This window comes from Gigantopelta aegis, chromosome 3 (assembly GCF_016097555.1).
Source record: "Gigantopelta aegis isolate Gae_Host chromosome 3, Gae_host_genome, whole genome shotgun sequence".
Taxonomy (NCBI): Eukaryota; Metazoa; Mollusca; class Gastropoda; order Neomphalida; family Peltospiridae; genus Gigantopelta; species Gigantopelta aegis.
This window is the reverse complement of record NC_054701.1, coordinates 62,070,640-62,081,706: the sequence shown is the minus strand read 5'-3', so window position 1 is coordinate 62,081,706 and position 11,067 is coordinate 62,070,640. Positions and strand designations below refer to the sequence as shown.

General features: G+C 34.4%; 1 protein-coding gene across 1 annotated transcript in view; it reads right to left on the bottom strand.

Annotated features, from left to right (window-relative positions):
- Nucleotides 1-211: 211 nt before the first annotated feature.
- Nucleotides 212-11,067, bottom strand: part of LOC121368388 (protein yippee-like 2) — a 30,695-nt gene continuing 19,839 nt past the window's right edge. Inside the window, exons 4-5 of the mRNA XM_041493085.1 lie at nt 10,424-10,532; nt 212-7,721 (exon numbers count right to left, since the gene is read on the bottom strand). Of these exons, the coding sequence (XP_041349019.1) occupies nt 7,632-7,721; nt 10,424-10,532 (199 nt within the window). The 3' untranslated portion in view covers nt 212-7,631. The remainder of the gene's footprint in view (nt 7,722-10,423; nt 10,533-11,067) is intronic.

Below are 11,067 nucleotides of genomic sequence, written 5' to 3'. Positions count from 1 at the left end.
TGCATGCCATTCGGTTCCTACGGGCTTGCCAACGCACGCAGGGCAGGAATTATCGAGTGTTACCTGATGCATATAGAGCAGTGTACTGGTTGATATTAGCATACGTCATTTGAGTACATGCAATCTTTTAAGTATGTTGATGCGGAGATGGTAGTAATGTTTATGATTTAAAGTAATATTCTGACGATGGAAAAGAAAGAAGCAAATATCATTTACATATGTATAGTGTGCAATCACATTTTAGTATGCAATATATCTCCACACCAAATACATCGATTTTAGTAATAAAACCATTAAAACAAGAATACTATGGGAGTCTAGCTTTTAAATGGAAAACTTCCAATGCAACCCAAAGCAACATTTGGCATCACAGATAAAATTGATCAAGCATGTAGGAAACGGACCATATACATCAATGATCAAAACGCGAAACACATCTAACTATATTGGGGGGGGGGGGGGGGGGAAGAGAGAGAGAGAGACGACGACTAAATGCGTATTAACATTTCAACTCGAATCACTGGTAGCCCAAACTGATGTGTGAGTATTGAGATCTGAACCGAAATGAACGACGACTGGTCTCATAACAAATGATGCATTTGAATGGAGACAGACATTTCGATGGCTGTTGTACATTGTGTAAAAGCCAAATTGCGGCATACCCTGGGGCAGCCAGTCAGACATCCCTCGTCGCCACTACTGCCTTTGCCTAGGGTCAGAGGAGTTAGACTGATTACCCCAGTACCTAATCGAGAATACAGAAGCATCAATATGCGCTCCGGTGTTCTAGTCTTTCAGAAGATTTTTGTTTTCGATCACAGACTCCAATGACCAATTGTCCATATGTTATTTCTGGTGATAAAACTCAGGTCAGTTCAAGTCATAAGGCTTAACGTGCAGTCAGAGCAAGCTGTTGTAGCGCACGCCTGTCATGGGCGCAGGTGTCGGCCCATGCCGGCTCCTCTGTCCAGAACAGGAAAGACATTGGGGTGGGTGAGAGGAGGGACCGACCGCACTGGCAAGTGCAAGAGAGCACCAGCAGCCCGACCAGGATCAGTATAAGAACTTTATAATGCATGCAGCGACAAATAGCCGTCAATGCCATCTTAAACCAGTTTTCCTGCCTGATCCCTAATATGATGGTTCATGTCAAGTCCTAATGAGTTGGATGTTATCCCATGAATAAAATAGATTATATATGATGGAATGTAAAGCCACAATTGCACATTAAAAAACGTTTTGATCATTAATATATACGAAAATCGTTTCTACTCCGATTATATGAAAAGGATATTGTACATTACACATCAAAACCTGACTAAAACTGAAACAAAGTTATGATAAATTTAGCCTGATATGTTCCATTCTCAAAAATGTCATGTCATATTTTAAATTTTATTTAAAAAAAACATCTTGACTGACAGTTCAAAGAATATTTTAATTCAAATCAATTAATTAATTCAGTTTGAATGCTGTCACATTAAATTAAACCTGCCTAGTTAAATGAATTAAAAACAATTTCTCCTTTATTTTTGTGCACGTTTTGATCATTTTTCTTCAATAAAGGACCAGCAATGCCATGTTTTGATGTATAATGCAGCCAATCAAAAAATCTTGCAAAGCAATAAATTAAATTAACTTAAATAACACAGCACTACATGATTTAGGTAACACAGCCTGTAAAATACAAAACATACATCTTAAATGTGTACAACTTAATTGCACCATGCAAAACAATCACTAGCTACTAAATATGCATTAAAAATATAGCATTTCTATGCATTTACATTTAGAAAAGGTTAAAATAAATGATGTTCTTTTAAAACATTTATATGAAGCATGACTTTCAGTGTGTAACACAATTTATGGTTTGTCTATGCCAATAAACCAATGAAGCCACACTTCAAAAACCTATTTTAAAATTACAATAGTGATATGTTTTATCCTTTTCTATGCTACAAGTCAAAACTGTGCTCTACTCAAAACTATATATATATAAATATATATTGTATTTGGTATGAGGCAATGTTGCACAAATGATTTCTTTTTCTGTGGGGTAAACTATTTAAAGTACATAATTAAAGTTTATAATTCAGCCAAAAAACATCCAACAACTACATGTATCAATTAGAATATCGGTGATTACAAAACAACTGTATAAAATATAATGTTCTATGTTAAATACTGTAATCCCAAAACATGCAGCTAACATCAAAATACATACACCCAAAACTAGCCTGTAACCAACAAAACACATTATATACAGATGCATGAATGCATAAGCAGCGTTTAGGGGTGTCCTTGTCCACACTGTAAACTGTCAACATTTTACAAAATAAGATGTAATGCGGGAAAAACTCCAGTACACCCCTATACCGTAAACCCACATCATTTTGGCTTCAACCAATTACCATTAAAGTGAAAAAATAAATTCCACATAATAATCAAAAGCAAATCTTGTAATGTTCTTCATTAACTAAACAAAATTAGGAATGATTTTTTTTTTTAACAAAGTAAAAAATTAAACATAATATTGTGACACACACAACATTCAAACACAGAGTACATGTATATTACTACATGAAGCAATCAGTCACATCCAATGTCGCACAAAAATGAAGTGATGAGAATGTCTGTGATAAAATGCAAATGATGGCTACATATACACAATCAGAGAAAAAAAAGAAAAAAAGAAGAAGCTAACTGACATGCTTTGCAGAAATATAGTTTTAACACAGTGCTTCAAAACACAGTGGATGGATGGACAGATGCTGACGTGAATTTGTTAATTAGCAACCAAGATCACCATAATTAAAATCTGTAATGTTAATAATAGGAATCTGTCATATATTTGAGAACAATTTCAATTACACTGAACAATTTCTACAGATGATTTTTCAAGGAATAGTGTTTTGGTACCTCACTGACAATACATGGCCATTTGAATCAAAATTGCCAATCTAGATATACTTTCTCTTGACAGTGACTGGGTCACCCTAAAGCATTTTAAAAACTTGACGGAAAAAAATTAATCACAGAAGTTTAATATATGCAGGAGGAACACAAACGTTTTTCAAATACTTTAGTGTCACAATGTTAGGTTTACAGATTTTTAGCAACTCTAATTGTATGCAAAATAAAAATAACTTAATAAAAATTGAAATTTAATTATGTTCATTTGGTTGTATAAAAACAAAAAATTGAGGATATATGCATTTGTGAAATAACAAAAATGTTGGGCACTAGCATCTACATGTGTATTTTAACGACTGATTTTAAAACAAATTACTGATCAGGTACAACCAAAGATAAACTTCTGAAACAATTTTCCTTACAAGATATTAATATGAAAAATAAAAATAAGGGTCAAGGATATTAGTTATTACTACACTACAAAGGCCACCGATGCAAGGTTGCAGAAGCTGCCTTTTAATTAATCTAAGTTAAAAGTAGTGCAGTATGGACTTGCTGATAAAGCATTCAAGGGTGCTTTACTTTGTGTTTGATCTTTAATGAATATATAAAAAATTGAAATAATATAAATTTCTTGAATATAAAGTTTAAAAAGCTGAAGTAATGTAACAAATTATTTTTAAAGAGTTAATTGATTTTGGCAAACACATCAAATGAATCTTTAATTGCAGGGACATAAAAAGATAGGTTGGCCTTCAGAAATTAAAATCCATTAGTCAAATCAGTAGAGGGTTGAAGATGGACCAACAAAATTATTAGTCACTTAGTGAATTTAATTTTAAAAATCTGTAGCCAATTTGCAATTTTTGTTTGCCAAAAAATATAATAAAATTAAGGCTTATTTTTTATTAAAAGATAGCAAATACATTTAAGTAAATTATAGAACAATGCCATGCATGAATTGTCCATACCCAAAAACAATTCCAAGAATTTACATTAGTTATTCTGCTACATGATCTCCAAATAAAAAAATTCTTATAATGTTTTCAAAATAAAGTTAGGTTTTATCGGATACCAAAAAACCCCAAAAAACAAAACAGATGGCAAAAAGGTGAAATAACCACTGAGGAGTCTTAGGAAGCAATTGGACTGTTTGTTTTTCTATATTTGTCAGATCAAAAATAATAGGAGAACACATAAAGAAAAAACACCCAGAGAATGAAGATATGTATAGAAAGCTATACTGTAGAAGAAAGGGATTCATTCATTATCTGAGAAAATATGAAATATGTAATGAAAAACATTTAACACAATTGTTTCTAAAAACTGATATGTTATCACAAAAATCAAACCATAATCACAGATACTTTAATAAAGAGTAGAACCGAAAGAAAAAAAAAACGGAGAGAAAAAAAAAGGAGTATGGTTAACATGTTTTAAAAACACACCACCTAAAATAAATGTGTATTAGCTTTTGTCTCTTTAAAGATTACTATTTGACCCCTAAAGATAACACTACAAATACACCAGACATTGAATTTAGGGATTTTTGTTTTAGGATTTCGCCAGAATTATAAACATGATTTAATATAGATATTTTGAGTTTCTGTCTTATATAATCTTATACTTCAGACCCAAAATTTGGGAGTCTCAGAAGCATGGAATCATTCTAAATTCGCCACCTGCACATGAGGGGCGATTTTTAAAATGGTAAACTACTGTAATCACAGTGGAGCAAATTATCAAATCTTACTAAGCTAACAAAATCTTTCAATAAGTATAGATCCGGATTTTTAGTTTCTAATAGCATTAAGATTGGGTCACATCATTATTTTGAAGACACAGGATCATTTTGAAGACCCACAGTTTAGTTCTAAAAGCCATCTTAGAATTTATTTAATTTTTAATTTTAAAGTTAGAAGGATAAATATGATATTCTGATGGCTTAAAAGCAGTAATCCATACATCATTTATGTATCATATTATTTTAGGGGTGAAAATAGTTATTAATTATGACTTAGTACTAAAGTTAAAACAAAAAGAGATGATAAAAATACATACACTTGATGCAACAGATCAAAATATTATATTGACCAACACATTATTTACACTTGATGATATACATGTACAACACACAATACTCTATGGAAGTCAACTCAAGATCTTCTTAACATTTGTCTGTTAACATAAACTTGTGAAACCATCGCTATATTGCCGATGTGAAGAGTATGGGATGAAAATCACAGCTGAGAAATGGAACCTGACCAGGCATCTGTCTTCTGGATGCAGTGATGTAATATTGAAGTGTCTGCACATCACATGTCTATAAAAAATAGCACTGTGCCGAAATTCTGTGTTCCACATTTTTGGACCTTGTAGCTCACAAGATAATAATGGAGCAGACTGTAGTCGTGTTGCCGAGACCTCAGGGTTCAGTGGAACATCTTCAGTCTTGATACCTCAACGAATCAAGATCTTCCAGTTCTGTATTACATGTCTGGTGACACAGATTTCAATGACTGTCTTTAACAAATTGTTTATCACATAAGGTCTGGAGAGTCAATTAAAAACAAAGAGTGTGAGAGAAAAAAAAAAAAAAAGAGAAAAAGCTATTTTAAGTCAATATGGTCTATAAGTCAAGAGTATTGTAGCACTATAGAAAAATTCCATCTTCCACAAAACTGAAGACAAAAATTAGAAAGACAAAAACAATCCCTCATTATCTTACTGTGAGGAATTCCCAAATTTCATACAAATTATTACCTAGCCACTGGGTTGTTGATGTTGTAATGTTCACACCCATATATCAATAGCATTAGAATAAAAAGTAAAACTTGCTGGTCCAAGCGTAAAAGCCAATAGTAGGACTTAGTGGGTTAGTAGATTCTAGAAACCCTTCAGAGACCATCCTACAGTGATTTCAGTTCTAGAAATCCTTGTTGGCAAGCAAGTCTCCCAAGAGATAGCCTGATGATCTTTTTACCAAGGTCCCCAAAGGCAACATAATTCTTTTCTGTCCTTTAAACACTAATGAAACCATTTACACATCTCCTTACCATCATGAAAGGTCTTCGAAAGATGATATTCTCAAATTCCTTGGCTAGTAGGCTCTTGAAAAAAAGAAAGAAAATGTGATTCATTTTGTATGGACTCTTCAAAATCAAGACCTTTTGGGGTTTATTAAGGAGCTCGTCAACAATGATGGTCATCAAAATCATTGAACTTCAATCAAGTCATCTGAAGTCATTAATCATTCATGTTGTATGAGAAACAGAGATGGTGGTTGTTGCTGGAACTACATTTAGATGTATTCCACACCGGACATTGGAATATGGTTTATCCTGTATGCCTATCGGACAGCATTTCAACATCAGGATTTCATGCCTGAAAGACAACTGTATTGCACCCTGATATAAGTTTGTACACAGCTTTGTGGGCAACAGATGATGATATATCATATCATATAGTTTTGGAGTCATTTTTTGTCTTCAAATGAAGCTTGTGACAAGAAAACTAACTGTCATATTTGTTTCACCTTTTGCAGTCAGAAATGTCAAACATACATGTATGTTGTAGAATATCTTAACACAAAGATGCGTCAACAGCTCATTGCAGACATCTTTTTCATACAAACTGTTCTGCAAAGTACCTCACCTCTTATTTGTAGTTCATTATCAAAGGATGGGATCATTTGTTTTGCACTGCAGTCCTGAACTAAGATTTCAAAATCATCAAACGATACTAACAATCACTACCTGCATATGTTTGTGTGTTCAGATCAGTGTGGCTGGAAAATCGGCTGCCTTGTTAGTTTTTGTTAAAATATCACACCAGTGGATCCACATTTTCCTTGAACTTTTAATTCTGTTTTTGACAATGTTAATAAATAACACAGAAGAAATAGGTTTCACAATTTGTAAGCACACACTGGTTGCACTTATGTGATGTTTTTTCTGCATGGTAAATCATTCTTTATGAGCTGCTCTGTTAGCATCACAGAGAGCTCAGCACCTGAAACACCACCAGTCTATGCAGTCCTAACTTTGCATATTTTCTTTCCCTCCTGCATTGTTCAAACGAAAATCTCAAAATTGAAGTCAAAATCCATACTGTTCTAGGGTGTAAAAAGTCTCATTAAATTACGATGCTTCATTATAAACAATGCTTGCTCAGATCCAGCATCAAATTGGCAGCTTTGAGACAGTCATATCAATTTTTTTTGTTTTGCAATTGCCTGCCTAAGAAGTCATTATAGAAGCATAAATCCATTTGCTTGCTGAAACTTTGAAATCCTGATCTTCCTATTGTTGTTGGTACAGTCATGTTTTAATTACCACAAAGTCAGTTCTGACTGACACAATATTGTTGAGATTTTGATGCCTCAAAGTTTTGAATCCACCCACCTTATTACTTTTTTTGGCAATTATATAAATACTTAACTTCGTACCTCCAAAACACCCCCCCCCCCCCAAAACCCCAAAATGCAATGAAGTGAACATGATATAGTCAGACTATATCAAGAATCATGGAAATATAGAATAGTTAACCTTCCAACCATCAGCGATTCAGTACTGATCATACGTCAAGTTTCCAAACACGTCAAACATGCTGGGGTTGTCAGGCACTGTTGGATTCAATCTGGCATTATTATGGAACTAGAAGAAGTAGTGGAATTGTCACAGAGCAGGCAAGAGGCATCAGAAAACCTGCCACAAATTTCATTCCCATCCGTTGTCTTTTATCATATGAGCGAGTTCTATGATGTATTTTCCTTCCTTGTATTTCTGACTAGACTCAAAAGCATGTTCCTAGAAAAAAGAGAAGAAAAGAAAAAACATAAATAAGTAAAAAGCACGATCTGAATAAATATAACAAGCATTCTGAGAGTACTGTTAAAGCAATACATGTTTCGATCCAACTGGGCCCAAGGTTCTCTGTGAGAAATGAGTAAATCACCATGAAAGTCAAACTTGATCTGCAACAGTACATGATAACGCTATAAAACAAATTTCAGCTCGGTATCTTGAAGCATTGCGGAAAAAATATCTGGAAAACTATATATGGGACATCGACAGACAAACAGAAGAATGGAGATTAAACCTATAGTCCCCTCTGCTTGGACCGGTAGAGGACAAAAAATGCACACAGAGCCAGCCTTATGTGTACATGTATTAATATCTGCTTTACTGTACATAATCTAATTAGCTGTATATTAGTTTCACAAGCAGACCTCTAATTTGGCAAATTACAGGGCAAGGCCATTTGACTTAGACTGATCGTGTTCGAGTATGAATAGCCAATTAGTAACATGCAAAATAATTTTTAGGGCATTGGGGCATATGACTAGGGCACTGCGGCAATTTACCACATGGCTGCCATTAAATGTGAGCCCTGAGGATGGGATCAGTCTTAATTTAATCACTAAGTTCATTAAATTTTTCTACCATATATTGAAAAGCAGGTTAAAAGGAAAAAATAAAACAAACAAAGGCTGTATAAACAAATGTAATGAACGCTTATAGAAATCCCAACACCCCCTTCCTCTCCTCCCAGACATTATTGGCTATCAAAAAAAGTTAGTTTGTTTGTTTAACAACTCCACTAGAGCACACTGATTTATTAATCATCGGCTAGTGGATGTCAAACATTTGGTAAATTTTGACATAAAGTCTCAGAGAGGAAACGTGCTTTTTTTATTAGTAGCAAGGGATCTTTTATATGCACCATCCCCCAGACAGGATAGCACATACCACAGTCTTTGGTATACAAGTCGTGGTGAACTGGCTGGGATCAAACAAAAGCACTACTACTAGTATATGAATTAATAAAAGATTGAAATTTTGACATACAATATATTAGTAGAAAATATGAAAATGGTTAAAATTAAATACAGTGTGTAGAGCTACAGTAATAAAATATCACAACAATAATATATTTTGAACATATAATAGTATTGTTGTGAGGTTATACAAATATTTTAACAAAATAACCTCCAATATATATATCTATCTATATATATACACACACACACACACACATGTATATACACACATATTATGTGTCCCCCACATCATACATTTTGTACATGATATCTATGAACTTGAATTGAAAACCTAAAACCTGTACAATTAAAGTTAGTAACAATGAGCTTAAAACTGACCTTGATCTACAAGTTTAAATCACTAAACTCACCATGACATGTGACAAGCTATCATCAGTGAATGCATACAGGTTTCAAATTTTATACCAACATAACAGAAAAGTAACTGACATGGGAAAAAACAAAGCTAATAAAATCAGCTGTGACCTGGTGGCCATAGGTCAGGCCTGGGTCTGATGGCTGTGTGTGACAAGCCTTCAACAGTCGATGCATATATACCTGTACTTGCAAGGGTACCTGTCAAACTGAAAATGATATCGCCCTGTGATAAAATGATCATATATTTCACCTCAACTTAGCGGACGAGACAAGGTCAAAGAGAAAAGTACAACTGTTCTTGATGGGAAAACACACAATTTGTACCAACTAATAAAAACAGCAGTTTTACAACACTGGTTTGTCTCTACAACAACTACATTAATGCTGTGTACATTAATCAAACTGCTTTCATATGATAGTTAGTGCATGAGCTTTTCAGTACGCTGCTGCCTTGATATGACAAAAGTAACCAGAGCTTCAGACTGCATCAAAAGTAAAGTTTGTTTTATTTAACGACGCCACTAGAGCACATTGATTTTTAATCTTATCATCGGCTATTGGACGTCAAACATATGGTCATTCTGACACTGTTTTTAGAGGAAACCCGCTGTCGCCACATAGGCTACTTTTCTTTACGACAGGCAGCAAGGGATCTTTTATTTGCGCTTCCCACAGGCAGGATAGCACAAACCATGGCCTTTGTTGTACCAGTTGTGGATCACTGGTCGGTGCAAGTGGTTTACACCTACCCATTGAGCCTTGCGGAGCACTCACTCAGGGTTTGGAGTCGGTATCTGGATTAAAAATCCCATGCCTCGACTGGGATCCGAACCCAGTACCTACCAGCCTGTAGACCGATGGCCTGCCACAACGCCACCGAGGCCGGTAGACTAGACTGCATCAAAGTCTAAACACATATGCCCAAAATAATAAAGCCCAAATTAGGCACAAACATGCTGACCTGAAAATATTTCACCTCAAAACCACTGAAATGTTAATTTTAAATGCATTAAAATAACTTGAAATGCATTTGTGAATATTGACAACTCTCCAGCAGCTGTTAATGACAGTATTCAACTAAAACAACCTTCCTGTGCTGAGAAAAAGACAACAGTCTCTGCTGTGCACAAATTAGTGAGATCTATAAAGCCCGGGTAAACTGAGATTTTTTCAAAAGGGCTTTCTGTTTGGTTTAATGCATCAAAACGTGCAAACAAGACCAAAAGTTCAGATATTTCCTCATATTCCCAGAACATTAAAAAAAAATTTTTTTTTACTGTCATCAGTACTGATGGATACCACTGTACTTACATATTTCCATCCCAGTGTTGTCTTGCAACACTCACAGAAGATGTCTGCCACGGCATGAAGTCCAGTTAGCAACACCCGCTCCTCTGCAGGACCACATCCAACATTCACACTGGCAACAGAAACACCAAAATATGTTAGTTAATCAATGACAATACTGTTTACAATGAATTTTGCATAACAGTTATATTATACAAAAATAAGCCAACCATCCCCTCACACCCCTAAAAAAACCCCGCCAAACAACAACCCCCCCACCTCCAAAGAACCCCCCCCCCAAAAAAAAAAAAACCCCAAAAGACCCTGCTGTATAATCAGACTGGAACATCAGGTAATATAACCATGTATAAATTTCACCACATGGCTTTAAAAAATCAGCAACTTTGAATAAATAATAAATTTTAAGCTGCCTGCGAACTGTTATTTAAATAAATAATTATTTTATTCACCCATTTCAACATATTATTTTTCACTTTTGTTTTATTTACACACATTTTCATTTTTTAACTCAATTTTCTATTTAAGGAAATAATAGCATGCAAAATCGTAGAGAGTAAAAAAGCCATTATGAATACTGAATGTCCTATATGCATGGATGATAACATTAATCAGTATCAATTTAATTATGAAATGGTATGATACTAAAA